Source organism: Muntiacus reevesi, chromosome 17, assembly GCF_963930625.1.
Source record: "Muntiacus reevesi chromosome 17, mMunRee1.1, whole genome shotgun sequence".
NCBI classification, from domain to species: domain Eukaryota; kingdom Metazoa; phylum Chordata; class Mammalia; order Artiodactyla; family Cervidae; genus Muntiacus; species Muntiacus reevesi.
In genome coordinates this window covers 28,308,711-28,334,847 of record NC_089265.1, presented here as the reverse complement: position 1 = coordinate 28,334,847, position 26,137 = coordinate 28,308,711, and the positions used below count along the sequence as shown (strand labels likewise).

Sequence of the window (26,137 nt, the reverse complement as noted above, 5' to 3'; positions counted from 1 at the left end):
TTCATATATGAACGGGAATTACAGTTTTACTCTATATCTTGTTTTTTAAAAAGTTTATATGCCCAACTTCATAAGTCATTTAAAATATACTCATGGAGTTTTATACTTTAAGGTATAAATCAAGAAGTCTTTTTGAGTTTGCTGATATATTGTGAACTGAGATGTTTGATGTAAGTATTGGTTGTCATACCATGGATTACAGCTTTCTAAACTTTTTTAATTGGTTTCTAAACTTCTTGAATAAATCTTTCAGGCAGCATGTTGGGTTAGAATGAGGAGAATACTGGGAAATAGACAGACTTTACATTTTAACTCCCTCTGCCATTTATGTGCTATAAACCACAGTTTCCTGAACTGTAAAATGAGAATTATAATAAGCTATCACATATGACTATTTTGAGGATGAAATGAGGTAAGGAGTGATAAAAGTCTATCATGATGCCCAGTGGATAACAGATATTCAACAAGTGTGAGTTCCCTTTTCTTGCTTTCTCCCCCAAAACTCTTCCCTGGCAACCTACAGTGGTTAGCAAAGATGAAACAGTCCAAAACCCTATGAAAGGCAGTAAATAGGTACAAATGAATCTATCCACTGAAGGTCTGTTCATTCAACAAGTTATTGTGTCCATTACTGACAGGTGCCAAATGGGACACAAAACAGTCTAAGATACAAGATAGTTTCTGTCCTTAATAAAACACATCGGGCAACAAGTTGGGTATACAAAACACTCATGAAAAACACAGAAATACAAGCACAATGCAGATTAGAGTGAAACTGCCAAAAGAATGACATGATCAACAAATGCTTTAGGATTTCAAGGGAAGAAGAATCCGATATAAGCTTGAATGGTTCAAGAAATCTGCAGAAAGCCACAGCTGGCCCAGGGCTCTAGAGGATGAGGCAGGTACTGAAGGGAAGATACTCTAAATAGCAGCTGCTACAAGAGCAAGGTCATGGGCAGAGATGACAAGCAAGGTGGGGATCAGCCAGGTTGGTGTCAAACGACAATGATTAAGAATAAATTCTATTTCTTCACCTGTTTTCTCTAGGTCTTCAAGATCATCAATGAGAGAAAGTTTATCCTAGCCCATGGCAACAAAACTCTAGAGCCTCTGAGATTCACACTACAATGGAGAGTCCACTTAATCTTCCCCTCTCTCCAAACTAACCTCATGTTGAGTATAAAATTCCAAAGGGACCGTTGATTTTTAAGGAATTTTGATTACCTAGAATTTTTAATAGACATCTGAAATGTGTTCACTATCAGTGGAACTGTATTTCAATATCAGGCAGGCTAAGACTAACAAAGTATTTTTAAAGAAAATGTGATTAGAAGGTACATGCGTCAGAAACTGGAGCCCATTATACAGAGTGAAGTAAGCCAGAAAGATAAAGAACATTACAGCATACTAACACATATATACGGAATTTAGAAAGATGGTAATGATAACCCTATATGCAAAACAGAAAAAGAAACACAGAAGTACAGAACAGACTTTTGAACTCCGTGGGAGAAGGTGAGGGTGGGATGTTTCAAAAGAACAGCATGTATATTATCTATGGTGAATCAGATCACTAGCCCAGGTGAGATGCATGAGACAAGTGCTCGGGCCTGGTGCACTGGGAGGACCCAGAGGAGTCGGGTGGAGAGGGAGGTGGGAGGGGGGATCGGGATGGGGAATACGTGTAACTCAATGGCTGATTCATGTCAATGTATGACAAAACCCACTGAAATGTTGTGAAGTAATTGGCCTCTAACTAATAAAATAAAATTAAAAAAAATAAAAATAAAAATAAAAATAAAAAAATTTAAAAAAAAAGAAGGTACATGCGTTATTGCAGAGAAATAATCAAGGAATATACAATGGATAGCTCTATTAAAAATTAAATCAAAATAAATTAATACACACAAGATTAGTCTCAGCTCTAAAGATCTGCAGTTTCTGCCTGTGGGTAGGTTGTACATATTACATAATATGAGTTAGCCTCATTTTATATAAAAAAGACTAGTTTTCAATGTATATCTATGCCTAATGGCTCCAGTTCTTTGGACAGTTAAAATGTAGTTGCTTGTTGTGGCTTGAGGTACACCAGAGGTTAAAAAAATGCAAGGTAAGAAATCCCACAATAACCACATGCTTTAAAGTTTATTATTAGAACCATGTTCTACGTGACATTGGAAAGCATAGTAGTGCTGGAAGGAGGTATTTGAGGGGCTCAGTGAAAGTAAAACAATCTGTTTGGCTTTCTACGGTAGTAATGGATACAATTCAAAGAGCTGAGTTACCAACAGGAAACTTACATGTTGTATCTTATATCAACTATCTGCAATTTATTAAGCTCATGCAATATTTAGACAAAGATTTGTAGTTCCTATTTAATAAACATATGGCATGACAGTCAACACAGATTGCTTGACCATAAGCATACTAGGTATAATTTATAGGAAAATGACAATTACAGATCTTCGGAAATTTTATTTTTTTTCCTAAATTTTGTACCAGAAGGATTATTTCAAAATATCAAGGAAGCAACACAAATAATTTATCTATAGATATTGTATGATCTCACTTATATGTAGAATCTAAACAAACAAAAAACAAGCTCATAGAAAAGGTTACTAGAGGTGGGTATTAGTGGGGAGGGAGAATTGGAGGAAGCTAGCAAAATGTACAAACTTCTAGTTATAAAATAAACAGATACTGGGGATGTAATGTACAAAACAATGACTACAGCTAATGTAGCATATATATATATGTAGCATATATATATTTATATATATATATAAAGCAGTTAAAAGAGTAGATCCTAAGAGTTCTCATCACAAGGAAATAACATTTTCTCTTTCTCTCTCTTTTTGACAGCTGCATGAGATGATAGACACTAACTAAACTTACCATGGTATTTCACAGTGTATGTGAGTCAAGGCATTATGCTATATACCTTAAAATTATACAGTGCTACATGTCAACTAAGTCTCATTAAAACTGGGGGCAGGGGTGTGTGGACAAGATGGAAAGTAAAGCTTTAGTCATGGCTCAAGAAAACGAAACAAAAACATTTTGTCTACAGATTTACACACAAGCAATGTAAAATTTAGAGTACATTTTGACACTAACTGGGAGATTACAGAAATTAAAGTAAATTAATAATGAACAAGGCCAAATTCTAAAACAGCACAGGCACAAAATTTATCTAATGACAAAGTGTATAAGAACAGCAAGTCCCGGCAGATATGTCTATTTAAAAGCCTCAGGAAAAACTTATATCAGATGCAAAGATCATTGTTAGCACCTCTCCCCGAGAGCAGCAAGGGGCCGTAAGGCTGCAAATCATGTTTAAGAGGCTGCCAATACCCTCTTAGAAATTAAGCTCAGAAGAACCTCAGATTCTAAGGGTTAGAGGCCAACCCTTAATCTCTCTTATTGTTCTCCTCACTCCAAAAGCTGATCCTAAATCAACTTTTAAGATGGCGATAATATCCTTCACCAGAAAGATCACTATCCTAAAATTGAACAGCTTCATTAGCTAAAGTCAACATTCACATTAGAGGGTCATACCAGAGTAAAACCCCAGAGGACAGAAACCATTAACATATCGTAAACCCTCAAGAAGTCAGAATTTGTGATGTACAGCAAAAGGGTTGTGCTGAAGTTGATGTTTACTTAGCAAATGCTATTTCATAAACAATGAAGTTCAATTGTGTAAATAAGGTTATAATGTGGATATATTAAACACTTAAGAGAATAACTTCTCAAGCATTTCAGAGATACCTATTTACATATGGGATAGAAAATGTTTCCTGAATTAATTAGCTAATGAATGAATATAGATAATTAACATACTAATTACAAATCAGTAATGTTTGTTATAACAGATAACTTAAAAAAATCTCTAAGAGATGAGAGTGTGATTTAAGAAAGAATGAATGATGTATGTTAAATTTACCTCACTTCTGACCTGTTATACAAATATATTTTTTTAAGTTTCAAATTCAGATTTCTCACAGTATCAATCTGGGTTTTTATAAGTTCTCATATGGCTCTCCCATAGCATCTAACATAATGTTACCTCTAATGAGGAACTAATAATATTTTCTGACAGATAACGCTATTATCCTTATAAGAAGGACAGAAATATAAAACTGAGAAAATTAAACATTTAAACAAATAATTTCATAAAGCCTCATAACTGTAGCAGCATAGCCTCTCTGCTAAAGAGCAACACACACACCTTCAAATACTCCCTTCCTTACACAATGCTATCAAGTGGCAGTAAGTCACTCAGGCACGTTCCTTTCCAAATTAAAAATAACCATAAAAAGTTCAAATGTTGCAGTCCTTAGCATAACACATATTGATCAGGAAAAAACACAGAAGTCTCATGGCCTTGGTCAATGAAGCAGACCACCAAAATCCTCTTGCCTAGCAAACATGAATCCAGTAGATACAGGGATACAGGATATGAAGTTTCGGTCACTTCTACTACTCCTTAGTCAACAGATGAAGGCAGAAGTATTTGGGGCATAATATTTATCCACTGCAGAATTATGTCAGAAAGGATGCTACTAAATTCTTAAATGTTTATTTATAGAACTCTCTGAAACACAGGCTAGGTGCACTAGTCACTTCAGAAATCTGTATTTGAGAAACTACAGTTCCAAAGACAAAGTCACCTATGGCATTGGAGACTACTTCACTGAATGCCATGCTAAAGTACTACCTATGCTTAGCCTCAGTAACTCATTTTTTTTTGTTGTTCTTTTTGGATCATCATAATTCTTGTTCATGACCTCTGAATTTGACCCAAGTGAAAAACACAGCTTAAACAGGGACCAGAGTGGCCCTACATCATCTGACTAAACCATTTCAAGCTGTGACACTCCCTATCAAAATGTCAGGTGAAAATACAGCCATCAAAGGTACATAAATAAGCTAAATCAAAGAAGAGAGCAAGTAGAAATGAGTCACTCCCTTCAGCATAATCAATGAGATAAGAACTGCCTCTTACATATACCTGTAGACACCATAATAATAACTTAAAGAGGAGATTAAGAAAACTTCCTCCTTGCTTAGTTAGCTGACCAGGTAAACTTACTTGAGAAAATTCTCATCCAGGCTGCCAAGAATGGTGTCTCAGGTGAGGTGGCCAGTGAAAACAATTTGACATTGTTTTGGATAACAATGCTTTCTATCTATATCCAACTACAATCTGCAAAGTTAATTTCTGCATCCCTCTACACTCTGCCTGTTAGTGTGTATATCCTGTACATCTCCAAGCCCCCACCAAAATGTTAGCAAAATGAAAAAGCACTTATCTACAGGAAACTTATGTGGGTTATCATAACAACACTGAGTACATTTAATTAATCACACTTCCTTTGATATAATGACCATCTATGGTCACAGAGTGAACAGTGACTTACATGAATACCAACAACACAGCAAGCAGAACAAATCCCAAATTATTTTTGTACTACAAAAAGTACTGATTTAAATGCAAATATTTCAGAAAGCCAGACAAAGTAAATTCACTTGTGAAATCAAAAAGTTAGAGATTTTAAAGCTCAAATTCTCCTAACACATAGTTATCTTCATACTGTATTTCACTTTCAAAATATAAAACATTTTAAGTCATACTGTATAATTAAATAAGAGAAGAGTTTACTTACTTCTGGATACCCTCACAAGTTCTGATACATTGAAGACTCCAGATTTTACAAAACTATCCTCAAGGTATCCTGAAAATAAACATCAAGAGGAAGGAGATCAACATAAGCAGGAAGCAAATCAATGATTTAACACTAGAATTCACTCAAGTGTTTCAAACCAAAGGTTAGACTAAAAACCAAGTATGCTTACAACAAAGACACGTAAAAACAAAATGCTTGTGAAATGCAAACTGGGTCTTTTAAAACAAAGGTTTAAAGTTTAGAGGTTAAATAATCTCTCAGAAAAAAATTTTAACTTTCCAAGTGTACAAGGCAATTGGTACGGTTTTATTTGCCATGGCTCATGCGTAGGGAATGAAGGTTTAGGGGCCCTCGGCCAGTAGCACCTGGTAGACTAAAGTCCAATCATTTAAAAAAAAAAGAAAGAGAAAGGAAAACCACAACCACAATTAGCACCTTGCTGGAATTACTTCAAAGATCTCTGGAAACCACTGTTCTTTAACAAATCCTTCCCTGAGTAAAGAAAAGTGAGTTGCTGTTACCAGCCCTCCCACCTTTGTTCCCTTCCTGAATCACACAAAAGCAGAACCAGTACACAGAGCAAATACTTCACACGGACCTGTTTCCGCGCACCTTTAATACACCTCACACAATTTCACTGCTTTCTCACCCTGCTGCCACTCCCTGCTACTCCATTTCAAAAACAGGATCCCTTTTCTGGCAAACAGTGGTGAGGCCCGACCTCCAGGAATGCCTCCTGACCCTTCCGAGACCTCCCCGGGTCAGGAGCCAGAGTAAGTCCACCAGGCTTTGTGGCTGGCCTAGCTCTGCCCAGGGCTGGAGACTGGACTCTCAGCGACTGTCCTGTCCCCAGGTTCGAACCAACGAGAAGAAAGTTTAATGGTGGTGAGGAGGGGGAGAACACCTCAAGCAGAAGGAATATGGCTACTCTCCGCTGCCCCAGGGAGAGAGCAAGTGTGAAAATCCTCAGTATTCAAATGCTTCCAGGAAAAAACTAAATTCCAAGAAATGGCAATTTGATCCAATGCTGCAGAACACTTCAGGGCTGACTGAGAGGTTGGATTTAGTGTAGGAAAGACAGGCATGGTGGTTTAGCAACATGGTACACTCACGTCAAAGAACTGGGGTTTGACTCCTGACTACACTTTGCCACCATGGCATCCTGGAATAATTAATCATAATAATTAATAATGAACTTACAGAAATTAATAATAATAATTGTCCTGGAACATTATACTCTTTGTGCCTCAGAGTTTTCATTTATATATTAAAGATAATATCAAAAATGAGCTATCTTACAGAGTTATGAATAAGTGAGATGAAAATATAAAATGCAGAGTAGGCACAGATTAAACATCACCAATAAATTAGGACTGGCTCGTGGAGGCAACAATCATGTGCACACTAAATTCCAGTCTCAAGATAACTATAAATAATCATTTAGAAACTTTACCAGAATGAGAGTCACCACCCTACTTTTTAACCATACATAGCATGAAAAGACAGAAAATCATTTAATTAGTACATATACTTCACTGTTGGGAATAAACAGAGGAGCTGTGTATGTCTGAAGGCTGTCTGAACACTGTTTTATATCCATCCATTCACCTTCTTTAGAAAAAGAATAAAAGAATGAGAAGAAATTATGAGATCTCAGCTGGTGATAAAACTCAGGTCTCATCTTAAATCATCACTTTAAAAAAGATATACATTTTTAAGAGGATAAGGACTAAATGTCCTCACTTAAAGCAGCTCTATTTTAAGAAACGCCTACTTCTCGAGCAATTAATTTTCCGTCAGGTTAAATTTATTTCAGTGATTAGTGAGAAACTTTCAGATGGATACCATTGTACAAAGTGCTAAAAGCCATTGAGACAAAAAAGGACATCAACTCCCACTCTGAAGTTGGAGACAAAGACACTTTAATCTCCTGATAGGTTATCATTGTTGTTTTTGTTGTTCTAAAGTATAGTAGCTTACACTGTACTTTATGTATAGCAAACATTTTATATATGACAAATACATTAAACATACAGACTTTACCTATCAGATGACAGCTCGTGGTAGCTTACACTGTACTTTATGTATAGCAAACATTTTATATATGACAAATATATTAAACATAGAGACTTTACCTATCAGATGACAGCTCGTGTGCTTCACCAATCAGACAAGGTTATTTGTCTTGACCCATTTGCACTCTGTAAAGACCCACCCGCATGTCATTCGCTGATCAGAAGGCCCTCTATCCACACTCAACTCTCAGCCTTCCATGTCCTGCTCAACCACCATCTGCTCCATAATCTAGGTCTCCACCCTCCTCTCCCAACCCCTGTGCCAGCTAAAAATGATCTCTTTTTCTATATTCACATAGCACCTGGTTTGTACTTACTTTACATCACTTTGTACATTTAAGTTTTCCAAGATAACTGTTTTCAAGTCTTGTGTTTTTTCTTAACTGGGGGAGTGACTGGGTTCTGTTAATCTCTGTTTCTCCCCTAACAACTAACTCAGAGCCCACATATACACTAACCAGTAAACACTTGCAGAAAAAAACTGTAAAATTCAACTTTTTGAAATATGATCACAAAGGCATACCTTAACAATTTTATAACAATGAAGATAAAGATAGCTTAACACTGAAGGATAATTTTACTGATTCTTGTTATTCCCTGGAATTTGTTTGCCTAGGAGTTTATTTAAGTTATTGGGCAGAATGGGAAAGTGTAATGATTACAGATTATATCTCTAACTTCTTGTGTAACTAATGTACAACTGTAGGCATTTAGTACAAAACAACTACCAAGGCACTAGGAGTGTTCAAACAGTTCACAAATATCTATAAGTTGACAAATAGGTGAGTAAATAGTAAATATTTCAATTTATTTATATAAATTATACCATGGGTACTCTGATGCTGGGAAAGATTGAGGTCAGGAGAAGAAAGCAGTGACAGATGATGAGATGGTTGGATGGCATCACTGACTCAATGGACATGAATTTGAACAAACTCCGGGAGATGGTGAAGGACAGGGAAGCCCGGGGTGCTGCAATCTATGGGGTCGCAAAGAGGCAGATACGACTTAGTGACCGAACAATGCAGGCTAACATTTCAATATATAGATATTATCTGAAGTTCATTTCCTTATCACTCCAGAGTAGTCAGGACTCTGTTTGCTTCTTAGTCATGCTCTAGTCATATTCATTAAGATGGGGTGATGTGTGGTCCATTAGGAACCAAATCCTAAGGTAGCAAATAGCCCCCTCAAGGTAATCCTACCAGGAGGAAGAGAGTAAGACAGTCACACACAGACAAACACAATGACTATCACATGGAAAAGGGAAGGCAATTCAGAATGTTGCAGGATGCTTCTCCACTCCCTATCCCCAATTCCCCAAGTTCTAAGGAATTTGGATCAACCAGGAAAATAGAAAGAGCTATTTTACTAAAACGGTGAAAGGCATTAGAAGTATGTGCAAACTGCTTTGGCACCCACCAGCAAAAATGCAACATCATAGGTCCCAGTGGCCTCCACTCCTGCATGGAGCATGGCAAGGTAACAAAGACACAATGACCTCATGCGGGCCAGGGAAGGGGCTTGGTGGGAACCAGCCAACCGGGAGCCTGGGAGAGACACCTAAAGCAGACAGCTTCCCCTTCATGCATCTCTGCATGCAGCACGGCCTTTACAGAGGACAGGCATTACGCAAGATGAGGTCGCCTAAAGAAAAGAAACAGCGGATGACACGGTCCGTGGACAGCTAGCTGTGCTTGCTCACAAGCATACAAGAGATAGAACTTAAGGACTCTGGCAAAATAACTGGAGAGGATCACGCAGGGGGTCATGAGCCCTGCTATACAGCATAGAAGGTAAGACTCAGCAAAATGCAGGTTCTTACTGTTAACACAACCCCATCTGTAACCTCCAGGCTGTCGGGGCCTTCTAAAAACATGGTTTGCATGTGTTATATAGACCACTGTGAATCTAGAATAGCTGACACAAAGGCCAAAGATCTTAAAGCAATTTGGAGACATTCATTTAGCAAACTCCCTTTATCTACCAAAGGAAATATGAGCATCGCTGAGACAGAGCAGCTGCTTAATGGTTACAGAGCAATATTACACAACAGCTTATGCCAGGAAGCAAAGAACAACTTAGCATTTATGTGATGCTGTATTTACACTACATGTATGCTTTTTAAAAAATAAAATTGAGTAGGAAATAAAGACCTTTGCAAACTGAAAATTCTCAAAGGCAATATCAAATTATATTATTTTATACTTTTTATTTTTCTCTAACAAAAGCAACAATAAATCACTACTCAGAAGTTAATATAGTGTTTAACCTCTTTTACAAACAATAACAGAGTGACACAATGGCATATCTAACTGCTAATATCTCAAATTATAATCAGCACCATTTAAATGTTAAACAACATTTACACAGAAAATCCAAAGGAAGACTGATAATGGCTCATTTTTATGGTCTACTGTGTTCTATTCTTGAAATAAAAAAAAAAAAATCCCACAGAAAGCAGTTATTAAATTCATGAAAGCTGTCTTCAAGTATTTGAAGGACTGTTAATGTAGATGGTGGATTAGACTTATTCTGCATAGTCCAGGAACTGTTTTTTTGGCTCAGTAAACAGATTTGTCACCCAATAAGAAAAGTCCTAGAAAGCAATGTGAAACCTTGCAAAGGTAATAATAACCAAGACACGCCAAGCTACGAAAATCTTAGAAAGCATGAGTTCATGCCAACTTTGCAGTTATCCTCAAGCTGTTACCATTTTACAGATGAGGAAACCTGTATCTAGAAACATAGGGGGTTTCCCAGTGGATAGCAAGACCCTTCCCCCCACTACTGCATTTAAGAATTCTCACTATGGATAGGAAATTGGATAAGAGTGTCTCAAAAGTCCACTGAAATGCTTAGATTCCACTTTTTCTTACATGGCTGTTTTCCTGTTAGTTTCCTTGCGTTGCTCATTTGGAAAAAGAAGAGGACACTGGATATCTCACAGGCAGGCTCCAGCTGTGGGATTCCAATTGCTCACTTCCTTCAACCAAGTGTAAAGATGCCTAAATCCTTTTGCTAACGTCTGCAAAGGGCAAGAACACTAGATTATTTCATACTAGCTCTTTGCTGATCTTCATAAAACTTCAGCTACAAAACCTAACAGACTGGTGATTTTCTGGTAGTGGTGTTGTAAGACAGGGCTCTCTTCATTTTCCTAACTGGTCTGAACTGTCCATGGTTAAGGATGGAAACTATGATTATAAAATAGACACACTAATTTTTTGCAAAGACAATGATTGTCTGCACAGGGACTGAACCTCAGCCTAAAGCTAAGGATAACATTTTAGTATTAGTTTAGAATGAATTTTGTCCTTCAATATGAAATGTAAATCCCTGGTGGTTATTTACATGATCTGGCAGAGAGAAAACTTTTCTGACTTTAACACACTCTGATAGTACTACATCAAAATATTTTTTTTATGTTTTAGCTTTTTGTTCCAATCCATTAAAACTTTCCTACATATATAATAAACATGTATTTTTATAAAATTGATATCAAATTTAAATAAATGCATATCCTTTTTCTAATTAACATTATATCTTTTCCTTTAGATTAAATAGCATGATTTTAATGCCTGTAACATATTATACTGTATGGCTGTATCATACTTTATTTGACCACTCTTCCATTGTTTGGCATTTTAGGTTATTTCCCATTTAAAAAAATATTATAAACAGCACTGCCATTAACATCCTCATACACAAATCTTTGTCAGCAATTCTTGTGATTTTCTTAGGCTGGAGTTCCCAGAAGTGGAATTACTGGGTCAGAGGACATAAACTCTTTTAAAGCTCTTGGTAAAAACTGTCAAGCTACTTTCCATAAAGGTTTTTGCCAATTTATATTCCCTCAGGCAGATCATGAGTGTTTCATGTCACCTCCCTGTTGCCAGAATTACATATTAGTCATATTAACGGGATTTGTTTTAAATTGTGGATAGTTGATAGAGAAAAGATATCATTACATTAATGCTATAATTTTCACTAATTATAATAAGGTAGGATTTTTCAGAGACATACTCATTATTTCTTTGAAGAGAACATTCAAATATATGTAAAATAGTAAGAGTGCTAGCAGGAATATTTACTCATAAAATTAATGAGAATACTTCTAGAGTTTCACAGTTAATAATAATTTGGCTATTCATTGATGACTGATTCCTTTCTCAGCATTTGACATATTCACTTATTTCTAGTTTTCTCAGAGTTTTTTTAAAGTTTTCTGATCAGAATAGTTGTTATTATTAAACGCCTTTTCAGTCTTGAAGAGATTATCCTTTTTATCCCTTACAGAATTTTTGTTGTTACATATTACTGAATTCTTAAACTATCTTTGTTGGTTCATGGTACATACCTCTTTTAATTTACTGTTGAATTGGTTTATTAACAGTTTCTTCCAAATCCTCTATATGTAGATGGGATACTTTTGTGGGATTTTTGTATTTTATTTGCTAAGTTTTTATATCAGAGTTATATGTGTACTTCATAAAATGGTTTGGATGAGTCACTATCATTTATGAAAATAAAATACAAAAAGTTGGAAGTCCAGAAAAACTCACTGGCAAAATCATCTCCCCAAAATCTGTTTCAGCGAAGATTCTTAGACAACTATGAGTATTTCAAGAAATGTATTCCTATTTTCTGGCCTTGAGACAATATTATTATAAATTATTAAAGAAAATAAATTCTTGCAGGTTTTTAAATTTCTTAGCACACTTTATGGTTTACTAAGTGGACTGTTTATTTTTACTGTATTGAAATTATAGTAGAATAAATATTATATATTGTTATAATATACTATAATTAATATAATTATATTAAATTACATTAAGCTATACTAATAAATTAACTCTGTGTCACTTACTATGTAAACTTAAGGAAAACTAAGCAATTGTTCTATGCCCCCTATTTCTGTTCTCTAAAATACAGGTGATAATCATAGTACCACTAAGTCAATATGTATTACTGTAAGTCAAGCTGTATTATTATTTTCAAATAACAACAAAAGAGGTATTTAATTCTAAGAGTAGGGAAAGGGAAGGTAGAATTTTACAGTGAGGAAACAAAGTATAATAGGAGCTAATCAAGACAGTCAAAATATGACTATAAGATGTAAAAATAAATGATTACTATAAAGTAAACTAGGAAGAATAAAATCAAGTGTATCAATCATTACAAGAGTGAACTGAATTATCCCATAGAGGGCATTAGATTAACTAAAAAAGCAAACAAAATCTGTTTTTAAGGCACATACTTAAAACAAAATGAGAATAAGAACAAAAAGTTGAAAATAAAATAGTAGGCAGAGAATGTAGGCAAATTCAGAAAAAAAAAAACAAAACCACCAAATCAGTGTCAATTAGCAATGGTTAAGATGCAATTTAAGGTGAATTACAATAAACAGCACAAAGAACATTATTAATGAAGTACATAATTAGTGAATAAGATAAATCACATATCTCACATGCACCAAAAATATTCTGGAAAATGAATAAAATAAAAGTCAATAAAATACAAGAAACTTGATAAAAATATAATTATAGTGAGAATTCAGAATACATCTCTCTTAGATATGAACATCACTGTTAGATAAAGACTCACTTTCTATCATTCAAATACAACTTATACTTTGTTGGTATATCTACAGACATTTTACAAAAATTGATCATGTCCTTTACCAAAAAGAAAATGTTAACAAATTCTTAAAAGCAGAGAATTTTTTCTGGCCATCAGACCATTCTGTCTCATCTTTGGCAAATAAAACTAAAAGTGAAAAGAAAAGTGACCATATCTTCTAAACTACATGAAAATTAAGAAAATAAGTAATGAATCAAACAGAAAATCAAAAGAAAAATTGTCAACTATCTAGGAAGCAATGAGGAAAGAAAGACAAAAAATTAAAAAAAAAAGGAAAATTATTCACCATAGAAAAACAACAAAACAATCCAAGAAAAATTATAAAGGGAATTAAAGACAAAAGCTGAAATTAATAATATGGAAAAAAGAGGAATATTTAAAGTAAAAAAGGAAATATGGTTCTTTGAAAAGTCAAGCAAAACAAAAAAAAAAATCATTTACAAGCTTCAAGTACAAGAATAGAAGGCAGACATAACCTTAGAAACCAAATGCAGTAAAAGAATTATGAGAGATTAAAACATGTGACTTATTGACTTTGAAACTTAAATGGGCAATTACTTACAAAACTAGAAGTAACCAAAATTCAGCAAGTGGAACCTGACCAAAACAATTTGTACAGTGGTTCCCAAAATTCGCTGATCGTTGAAGCCCATGGAGTTCTTGAAAAACAATTTGTGCTTGGTATCCACTCCCAGCTATTCTGATTTAATTGGTATGGATGAGTCCCAGACATGCAGATGTTCTAAAAGTTCCCCAGGTGATTCCAATGTGCAACAAAATTTGGGGACCACCATGCTAGTCTCTTGGTGTTCAAAATGTGATTCCAGAACCAAATGCATTGGTGTAACCTGAGAGCTTATTAGAAATGCAGAAGCTCAGGTTCCACTGAGATGCTTAGAATCGGCAGCTTAATGAGCTCACGTGCACTTTAAAATTTGAAAATCGTAGGACAACATGAAAAAGTATTTTAAAAACCACCTTTAAAAATGGCATCAGGTACAGACGGGTGCACAACTAGATTTGAGCTATCCTTTACCTTGCCTTCAAATCTCAATGCTATCTACAGGCTGTAGAGAATGATGACAAGCTACCTTATGAAGAAGGCTCTCTCATAACCCTTCATTAGGACAGCAAAGTTTAAATAACTAAACTTGTAATGTCCCTTATCAAAACAAAGCAAGCAAACAACCAACCAAAAATCATGCAAACATAAATGAATGTTATGTATTTATGCAAACATAAGTTGCAGTTAAATGCAAGTTTGAGAATCCTAGATAAAATTGAATGCATTCAATTCATATATTTAAACTGAATATAATACTGTTATCAAAAGAATGATACACTATATTATCATTAGAGTTTATTTCAGAAATGAGGGTAGTTCACTGTCAGGAAATTTATCCTTATAATAGAGAAAAAATTAAAAAACAAACAAATGACAACAAGATACTACACATGATTATGTCAATTGAGGCTCAGAATATACTTGACTCCACAAAGAGAAGGCTTCCCTGATAACAAATCTCAGCAGAAAATGAGATAAAAGCAAATGATAAAGACTCTTTGGCAAAAGCCAAAATAAATCATCCCGAAAGGACAAAATCAGTCTGCCATTCTTAGTTATCCAACCTCTTCAAACCTCTTCCTCTTTTCAGTCCTTAAAAATGTAGTCTGTAATTAACCAGTAACAAAAAAGGCAAATATTGTATGATTTCACTTAGGTGAGGTATCTAGAGCAGAAAAACTCCTAGAAACAAAGAAGAATGGGGGAAGAGAGAAGGGAGAGTTGTTATTTAACGGGTACAGAGCTTCAATTTTGCAAGATAAAGAAGTTCCAGAGACCAGCTGTCCAACAAAATGAATAAACTTTACACTACTGAACTTTACACTTAAAATGGTAAATTTTATATGTATTTTACAACAATTACAAAAAAAACATGATCTGCAATTTGAGACCCAGATAATTGTTATTGTTGTTGATATTTATATTCAAGAACTGCATTTTACATAGGAAATTATGTTTATAACCTTATTTACAATACTTGGCTTGCATGCCTAAGTTGCTTCGGTCATGTCCAACTCTTTGCAACCCTATAGACTGTAGCCTGCCAGGCTCCTCTGCCCATTACTTAGACATAAATTTCTGCTTATTATTTTCATTATTATTCTATTGGGCTTCCCTGGTGGCTCAGACAGTAAAGAATCCACCTGCAATTCTTTAGTTACAGGAGTTACAGGATATTTATAACTATCAGTATATATCCAAGGATTTTCTCTTACTAATTTTTTTTTCTTTTTTGGTGCATCATTTTGTCAACTGCAACAGGTTTTCAAGAAAATTTTTTACAAAGAAAAAAATTTTTTCTTTTCTATTTTTGGAGACAACAAATAATAAAGAATATATTTGTATCACCTTTGACTAGAAATAAAACTCCTCAAACATTAAAAGAAATTCAGGTAACTGTTTTTCTCTAATCTTTACAAGATTCTCCTTTCCACTTATGAAATACAAAAACTGCAACAGCATAATTATTTAGATATTATTACTATTGGCTGGGTATATCAGCCCTTTTAATTGGCATATTTAGATCATTTTTAGCTCATAAAAGTTTTCTTCATTTGTCCTTGATTCTATTTCTTTCCTAAAAGTTCTGATTTCTTAACAAGAAAACCTAGATTAATGTTTGATTTTCTATTCTTCCATCATAAACCTTTTTCCTAATTTCAACCTCTCTGCTCTTTTCCTTTACTTTTGGAACAAATATCTCAAGTTTGTCCTCTGTATCAGTGATTATTTGCACAGTATCAGTTACCTTTTTTATTTTCCAATATAGAATTTAACTGTATGAAAAGTTTTAGATTTCCTGCTAATTTTTCTTAACTCACATGATGTTCTGTTCATTGAAGTGCTTCTTTCATCTGTTCATTTTATGTAAGCCCCTTTTCTAAGGAAATAAAATGTTTCTCTGAAATTTTCTTCTAGTTCTTCATTTTTAAAGGTATGTTCTTCTGGATCTTAATGATAGACCCCTTCCCTTGTTCTTCAGTATTTCTCCAAGGACATAGTTGGTTGTTTACTTATAGGTCACTCAAATTTAGGGTTGTATTTCAAAAAAAAGCATACAGTTTTTTAGACTGAGATAGAGGGTTGTAGAATTAACATAACTGGATGTGGATTCTTTCGTTATCATTTACTAGCTGGATAAATCTGATTAAATTACTTAATATAAACAAGTAATAATAATGATGATAAACAACAGTGGCTACCATTTATTGAGTGTTATATGACAGGCTCTGGCACTTTAAACTCTATATCAGTTCAATTTTCAGGCTTTTTTTTTTTTTATTAATGACTCTGAATAAATACTTAAATTCTCTACTCCCCACCCCCTGCCTCCAATTCTCATTTGTGAACTGGGAATAAAGACAGTAATGCTGAACTCACAGATTTCAAGCGACTATTAAATAAGAAAATATATGTATGAAGGTTTAGGGTTTAATAAATGATTATTTGTGATGGCAGTAGTAGTATGAATAACAGTAGAATTTCCAAAACTAATCAATTTCTAGTGACTGCTGGTCCTTCACCTAATGAACCTTTACTATGAAGCGGAGGGCTGTTCTCACCCCACTCTAGATATGGAAGATCCTATCTAGTAGTACATGAAAACCCTCACTTTTCTGTAATGCATGGTTCTGGAAGGACAGATGGGAACAAGTTTACAAAGGGCCTTCCCTGTTGTATTAAGGAGTTAGACTCTAGCACAGAGTGGATAATTTTTGAAGGATTCCTGTTAGGAAAAGTAATCAGGCTGCTAGATACTTTCCTATACTCTTCACTCCCTTTCTATTCCTCATTTCTTAACCCTGTTGTTCTCTGGGTTTATAGTCTTTTAAGTTGATATAGAAAAAATGCTCTGAACCTATGGGATGGTAATGCAATAGAATCAAACTTAAATGTCTTCAATTTCTCAAAGAATCAAACTTCTATCTTTCATGAATTAAAAGATATGAAGAACTTCACTTCTTAGGTTCACTCTAACTACGCTAGTAATGTAGTTATAGGATAAGCCTCCAACATTCTGTCCTTCAGCCTCAGTTTTTGTGTACTTAGAAAAAAACTTTTCAAGGCTTCATATATATACTCATGGAAGTTTTAGTGAATTGTGGGATAATCTGAATGAGAAATTAAGCCAGAAGGGTAGACTTTATGTTAGATAGCTAATGATCACTATTTTGCTATATGCCTAAAAAGACCTAGCGTGAAGTCTCACTACTCTAAGTCAAAATTCTAGCAGGCTATTTTTTGGTAGAACTTGACAAGTTGATTCTGTTTACATGAAAATATAGAGGCTGCTGCTGCTAAGTCGCTTCAGTCGTGTCTGACTCTGTGCGACCCTATAGCCAGAAACCCACCAGGCTCCCCCATCCCTGGGATTCTCCAGGCAAGAACACTGGAGTGGGTTGCCATTCCCTTCTCCAATGCATGAAAGTGAAAAGTGAAAGAGAAGTTGCTCAGTTGTGTCTGACTCTTAACGACCCCATGGACTGCAGCCCCCCAGGCTCCTCCGTCCATGGGATTTTCCGGGCAAGAGTACTGGAGGGGGGTGCCACTGCCTTTTCTGGAGGACATAAAGATAATTTTAAAATCTTATTATAAACTTACAGAAATCAAGAAAACATTTGGTATTGGCAAAAGATAGATCAATGAGATAGAGCAGAAACACACATAAATACATGGCTTTGGATATTCGATAAGTATTTATTCTCTTCATTTTCATATACATAGATATATGTATATATAATAGGTAGATATACAATTTATTATATGTCAATTATACCTTAATAAAATATAAATAAATTACCTCTTTAATCTACAAACAATGGGGTTGAAATTTTTAGAAAGTAATATTTTCGAAAGAATCACAAATGAATAAGGAATAGTCAATATAGTCAGGAACATTTTTGAAGATAATGACTCCCATTAGTCCTGCAATTCTCACAACTTCTAGAAAGCTACCTTACCTGCTTACACATTCATGATCATATAAACTCTAGGAACATTTTGATGTTTATACCAAACAAAAGCATGAAATAGCAAATAGACCTTCTCTACAGTTCATGAGATTGGGAGAAGAAAAAACTGGACCTACCTGAGACTGGTATCCTGAACCAGTAATGATATTAGAGCACTGCAATTCTCTGTCTGATACATCCCTACGAAATTCACCATCAGACATGCTACACAAGTTAGAAGTTCAGAACATCAGTCAGTCAGTCACGTCTAGCATGTAGTCTGCCTCCAGGGCAGAAGCAGCTCACCGTGACTGTCTCTATGAAACACTCTGTTTGTCCTGACTTAGGCCAGATTCTGGGGCATGTAACCTCAAGAACAGGTTGAAATGTGTTTAACCTATCATTGGTCTAAGCCTCTACTGCACAAGCCTTGAACACGGCTGGACATTGTCTGTGGCCAGGTACTGCCTTAGAATACCGGGTTGGCAAATGAAATTAAACTGTCTTCACTTGAAGGTGTTCAGAATCTACTAAGTGAAAAAGACCAGTGCACCGTGATAAAGGTGTCATTGTCGTAAACTGTACTGCAGAGAGTGTCTGGAGAAGTTTCACTGGTGAAGCATCAAGGGAGCACAGGCAGAAAAACACCGCAAAGACAGAGGAAGGCACATGGTGAATGCAAAGGCTGGGTGCAAGGTCCACGTGGGCAATGGAAGGGCGAGCAGAGGACACACCATTATGGGCTGCAGTAGATGCCATGGAAAGATTAGGTTTAGCCTAGAGCAGGAACCTTTAACACAGACAGGGGAGGAGAAAGAAAGAATCAGATGCTCACTTCTGAAGAACACTGGGGCTCATTATAGAATGTATCACAGGGACTGAGACCCAAGGCAAAGACACCAGTTACAGAGATTAGGAAAATTATTTTAAAAATCTAGGTGCTCTAGTTAAAAGGACAGAGTGTCAATATTTTCTAAAATAACAGATTAAGATTCAGCACTTAAAAAACTATGTTGCCTTCCTCATCTGTTATAAGAGTAACCCCCTCAATGGTCTTTCCTTATCTCTCTGCTTCTCTCTCTGCATGCTCTCTCAAAAATTCATGGATAGTCCTCTGTTCACCAGTCAACACTAGGTAAAGCAATGTAACTCATGTGGGTTATTTCCAGATGTCGACTAGGGACATATTAAATATAAAGTAGCAGAATGCTACCTGCTAATATGTCAGCAAATTTGGAAAACTCAGCAGTGGCCACAGGACTGGTAAAGGTCAATCCTCATCTCAATTCCCAAGAAGGGCAGTTCTGAAGAATGTCCAAACCACCAGACAAGTGCACTCATCTCCCATGCTGATAAGGTTATGCTCAAAATCCTGCATGCTAGGCTTCAGCATTACATGAACTGAGAACTTAAAGATGTCTAAGCTGGGTTGAGAAAAGACAGAGGAACCAGAGATCAAATTACCAACATTTGCGGGATCATAGAGAAAGCAAAGGAATTCCAGAAAAACATCTACCTTTGTTTCACTGACTATGCTATAGCCTTTGACTATGTGGATCATAACAAACTGTGGAAAACTCTTAAAGAGATGGAAATTCCAGGGCATCTTACTTGTTTCCTGAGAAACTTGTATGCAGGTCAAGAAGTAACAGTTAGAAGTCTGTATGGAACAACTGACTGCTTCAGGATTGAGAAAGGAGCATGACAAGGCTATTTATTGTCACCGTTTATTTAACTTCCATGCAGAGTACATCATGAGAAATGCTTGGCTGGATGAGTTACAAGCTGAAATCAAGATTACCAGGAGAAATAGCAACCTCATATATACAAATGATACTATTATTCTGGCAGAAAGCAAAAAGGAATTAAAGAACCTTTAGATGAGGGTGAAGGAGGGGAGTGAAAAAGTCGGCTCAAAACTCAATATTAAAAAAACTAACATCCCAATGTTCATCGCAGCACTGTTTATAATTGCCAGGACATGGAAGCAACCTAGATGCCCATCAGCAGACGAATGGATAAGGAAGCTGTGGTACATATACACCATGGAATATTACTCAGCCATTAAAAAGAATTCATTTGAATCCGTTCTAATGAGATGGATGAAACTGGAGCCCATTATACAGAGTGAAGTAAGCCAGAAAGACCAATACAGTATACTAACACATATATATGGAATTTTAAAAGATGATAACGATAACCCAATATGCAAAACAAAAAAAGAGACACAGATGTACAGAACAGACTTTTGGACTCAGTGGGAGAAGGTGAGGGTGGGATGTTCAGAAAGAACAGCATTGAAACAAGTATACTATCAAGGTGAAACAGATCACCAGCCCAGGCTGGATGCATGAGACAAGTGCTCAGGGCTGGTGCACTGGGAAGACCCAGAGGGATGGGGTGGGGAGGGAGGCAGGAGGGGGGATCGGGATGGGGAACACATGTAGATCCATGGCTGATTCATGTCAATGTATGGTAAAAACCACTACAATATTGTAAAGTAATTAGCCTCCAACTAATAAAAAAATAAATGAAAAAAAAAGACAAAAACAAAAAACAAACAAACAAACAAAAAAAACAACTAACATCATGGCACCTGGCCCCATCACTTCATGGCAAATAGAAGGGGAAAAGGTGAAAGCAGTGACAGATTTCCTCTTCTTGGGTTCTAAACTCACTGTGGATGGTGACTGTAGCCATGAAACCAAAAGATGTTGGCAGGAAAGCTATGACAAACTTAGATAGTGTGTTGAAAAACAAAGACATCACTTTGCTGACAAAGGTCCATATAGTCAAGCCTATGATCTTTTTAGTATTCACATACAGTTGTGAGAGCTGGACCATAAAGAAGGCAGAGCACCGAAGAATTGATGCTTTCAAACTGTGGTGCTGGAGAAAACTCGAGAGTTCCTTTGGCAACAGGGAGATCAAACAAATCAATCTTAAGGGAAATCAACTCTGAATACTCATTGGAAGGACTGATGCTGAAGCTGAGGCTCCAATACTTTGGCCACCTGATGCAAACAACCGTCTCATTGGAAAAAACCCTGATGCTGGAAAAGACTGAAGGCAGAAGGAGAAGAGAGTAACAGAGGATGAGATGGTTCAGTGGCATCACCGATGCAATGGACATGAACTTGGGCAAACTCCAGGAGATGGTGAGGGACAGGGAAGCCTAGCATGCTGCAGTCCTTGGGGTCGTAAAGAGCTGGACACAACTTGGTGAGCGACCAACAACAAGAATAATACTTTATTATGTCCTAATAAAGAGGATCATTTATTCTTTGCTTACTTATTTAGAAAACATTGCTCAGTTTGAAAGAATTCAATTCAGAAAATGACTGCAATCCAAAATACAAAACTTTGAAACTAAAAATCTGCTATACCTGCACAAGTGCCACAAAATAAACAATGGAGCCAGTACATTATGTCACTCATCACTGGCACGTGCCTCTGTACCTCACCAGAGTAAGGGGCTCTACTGAGACAGAATGAAGCTCAGAGAAATGCATAATTCATACCATTTGCCATGTGACTTCCTTGTGCCAAACTTCCCTGGGGCCTCTCTTCCTGGATTTCCTGAGATCCCTAACCCCCAGATTACAGCACACCCCCCTACCTGAGTCTCTATCATAGCTCTGAGTTCCAGGCCTTTCTCTCCTAATGGCTCATAAATACTTAAAAAAAAGACATAAAAATTGCAGCCTTACTGAGATTAATTCACATACCCTTTTAAAGTACATAATTTAGTAGTTTGCAGTATATTCAGAGTATATCTACCTAATTCCAAGTCATTTTCATCACCTTAAAAGGGAACGCTATACCCATTATCAGTCACATGCCCATTTCCCTCAATACCTCTAAACCCCTGCCTTTACAGATTTGTCTATTCCAGACACGTCATATCTGTGGAACCTACGATGCATGTATTTTAAAATATATATCATATCATTGCTTATTTCATGTCATTAACAAGTGTGTGTGATGATTTTAATGATGATAAGATCAAATCTGAAAGTCAAGTGCTTTTTATGTTCTTCCTCCTGAATGCATTGGGGAAATGCATGTACTCAGGTAAGGAGTACGGGTGAGGAAGGGGCTGTCTCTATTAGAATCAAGAGTTGGAAATATCTCAGTGTAAACAGGAATGTGTCCCTAATTCTACACATAAGAAAATGAAAGAGTGCAAGGTCCCTGAAGACCAGCACACAAGTTAAAAGACCCAAAAAGATTTGAAATCAGCTTTGAAAAACAAAACCTAATTTTTTTTTTATTAAATTCATCAACCACTAATGATATTATGTATTGGGTTGGCCAAAAAGTTTGCTCAAGTTTTTTTGCGACACTGTATGGAAAAGCCCGAATGAATTTTTTGGACAACCCAATAAAAGCCAGTAAGAGTCAAATTACCACACAAAAGTATTTGCTTAAGTTACTTGATACCTTGATACTTTTTGATAGTTACAGAAAAAGAAATGAGGTTTTAGCTGATTTGCCTAATAACTTGAAAACACATTCTTCAATCTTATGAGGTAGAAACAGATTAAAATCTAGGGGGGGTGTGTGTGTGTATATACATACATATATACGTATATACATATATACCCATATACACATATATACACACACACACACACTTAGTATTTTATTCTGCTAGCAATATACATGATCCCTTTTCCAAGCATGATGCTCTCATATGCAAGTTGGGGTCCCCTGGGTGCCTTTGTATAGGACGATCCATGCAGCAAGCTTAGCTTCTGCGGAGTTCAGTGATTTTAACTAGCCTGGAGCAAGTCCACTCTCTTTGTGATACTGAACAATCTCACCTTTTCAGCTGTGAGGAGGAAAATGCTTTGCATTATTAAATTGTAGCCATATGCTGCAAAAGCCGACCTTGTAAATACGGAGAGGGAAAAGAATTTAAATTGAGAGGAAACTTCAGATGCAGGCAGTCATTGTATAATAAAAGGAACCTGAGATACCTGAGTGAAAGGTCCATCACCAAACTGCCAGGGGCAGAAGGCTGAGCCACAACCTAGCCTAGGGGAGACATGACTCTAGCCCTCCCTGTGGGCAACCTAGACACGCAGCAAAGAAAGTGAAACATGCCTTCCAAAATTTGACAAACTGCAACTTATTTAGGTTCAAGGCCTCTTCAGAGTTTTCTAGAAATAGGTGCAGTATAAAGTAAGTAAGTGCACGCAAGCTAAGTCGCTTTAGTCGTGTCCAACTCTTTGCAACCCTATGGACTGTAACCCACCAGGCTCCTCCGTCTGTGGGATTCTCCAGGCAAGGATACTGCAGTTGGTTGCCATGTCCTCCTCCAACAGATCTTCCCAACCCAAGGACTGAACCTGCATCTCTTATGGTCTCCTGCATCGGCAGCCAGGTTCTTTACCACGAATGCCACCCAGGGAAGTACATAAATTAAGTGTCTATATCAATATATTTTCATTTGGACTCTATGTTACCTTATGATGATATTGTTTCATATACCACGAGATCATTCTATGCAATTATAAAGTGAGGTGCTGGGAAAAAAAACAAAAGCTTGAGTAATTAACTATAGCCCAAGAACTAGTTCTTCCTGTCACAGGTTTGTGAAAGGAAAAGTAGTTTTTAGGTTTAAATTACAGTTGTGACTGTGTACCAAGTGGGTCTCCGACCTATACAAACAAATGTAAAGCACATGAACTTCAAAAGAGGGAAGGGAAAACACAACGGAGGCACTGCGGTCCAGCAGCTATACTAACCTGGCCATGAAGCCTCCTCCTTCACCAATGCCCTGATCCCACACCTCAGAAACTCAGCTGACATCTCTCCCCAGGCTCATTCCCACTGAGGTGAGGATTACTCGAGTCCCCTCCATCATTTCCTTACCACCTGCCCACTGCCCTTGGTCTTGGCAACTACAGCTGTTGAAACACGGCCAGCAGGGACTCAAGTGTGGTTCTCTCTGTGAATGCCAGGGGACCCAGACTGTCCTGCCAAGTCATCTCAACACAGAGCTTTTCCTTTCTTTCTCTTCATGGCATACTCACCAATACTTAGACCAAACCTAGTCAAGGCCAAACTTTTCCCATCACTCACAAAGCAATGTACCACAATAAACTGTATTATCTATCGGGGATAAGGAAAGAGAGGCAAGGACAAAGGTGCCAATAATGCAGCAGAATTACTACTGATTTAAGGTTTTGACCCATGAAAAAAAATGAGTTAATTTAATTTGCCAATAACTAATCGGGATCTTGGGCAAATCACTTAGCCTCTCTGCACTGTTTTCATACGTAAAGTAGAGAATTGGACTAGCCATGGAGAAGCACCAACAACCTGCTTTCTGGAGTCATGTTTCCAAGCATATGTCAAACAAATAAATATACTGAATTATAGTAGTAAATTACCCATTTAAAAATGTTAGCAGCTTCAGGGGCGTATAAACAAATATAGATAAAACATAAAGCAACCATCATAATACAGGTAGAGAAGCCCCACTCTGCCTGGGACAATCCAACAAGACATACGGAATGGTGTGGACATAAAGGATGAACAAGAATTTCTAGGGTGGATATGGCAGTCCTGGAAGAGAAAGGGCAAATCACATGGAGGAAATGGAAAGGAAAGGAATCTGGTATACTTGCATTTACAGTATTTAAAGTCATGACCTAGAATATGAGTATATAAGGAGCAAGTGGATACGTAGAGGATGAGAAAGGATCCTGAGAGAGAACTTATGGACAGTTCTAGCCAAGCGTGTCTCGAGAGATTCCAGTAGCCCTGGGGAGATAAAGGCTGGCAGAAAAGAAAAGGAATTGAACTTTGAAGTTGTTAACCCAGGGGACACAGGGTCCAAAAAGTCCAAAATGTCCAACAAGAAGTTGGGCACTTAAAACATTAGGAGAGAGACCTGTTCCAAAGTCAGGTATCTAAGAAAAATGAAAGGTGAAGGAACTTAAAAGTCACAGTGGGGACTGAAAACATAGAGAACTAAAGACAGAAATCTGTTAATCAGTAACTAAAAGAAAACATTAAGGTTCCTGGATTACCAGGAAAAGGCCCTGTTTTCAAGAGCACAGGCAACAAAAGCAAAAATAAACAAACGAGACTGTATCAAACTAAAAGACTTCTGCACAGTGAAGGAAACAATAGCGAAAAGGCAGCCGATAGAATGAGAGAAAACAATTACAAACCACAGATCTGACAAAGGGTTAATCTCCAAAATATATAAGGAACTCCTACAGCATAAGAGCAAAACAAAACAAAGACGAGAGCTTCGCTGATGCCTCAGACGGTAACGAATCTGTCTGCAATGAAGGAGACGTGGGCTCAATCCCTGGGTAGGGGAGATCTCCAGAAGGGAATGGCTATTCACTCCAGTATTCTTACCTGAAGAATCCCATGAACAGGCATGGCAGGTATAGTCCACAGGGTCGCAAAAGAGTCAGATACAACTGAGCAACTAACTCACACCCAGCATAATAGCAAAACAAACAAACAAAAAAGACAACTAATAACCTGATTTAAAATGGGTTAAGGACTTGCATAGCCTTTTATTCAAAGAAGATATACAAATGCCCAACAGGCATATGAAGAAAGGCTCAATATCACTAACTGTTGTGAATTCCAAATCAAAATCAAAATAAGATCTCACTTCACATTTGTCAGGATGGTGGCTCAGATGCTAAAGAATCTGTCTGCAGTGCAGGAGACCTG

General features: G+C 36.6%; 1 protein-coding gene across 8 annotated transcripts in view; it reads right to left on the bottom strand.

The window, feature by feature from the left end:
- Nucleotides 1-26,137, bottom strand: part of NFIB (nuclear factor I B) — a 244,686-nt gene that overhangs the window by 66,451 nt on the left and 152,098 nt on the right. For all 8 annotated transcript variants that reach the window (XM_065908341.1, XM_065908337.1, XM_065908338.1 and 5 more), the window contains exon 4: nt 5,673-5,741. In XM_065908341.1, the coding sequence (XP_065764413.1) occupies nt 5,673-5,741 (69 nt within the window). The remainder of the gene's footprint in view (nt 1-5,672; nt 5,742-26,137) is intronic.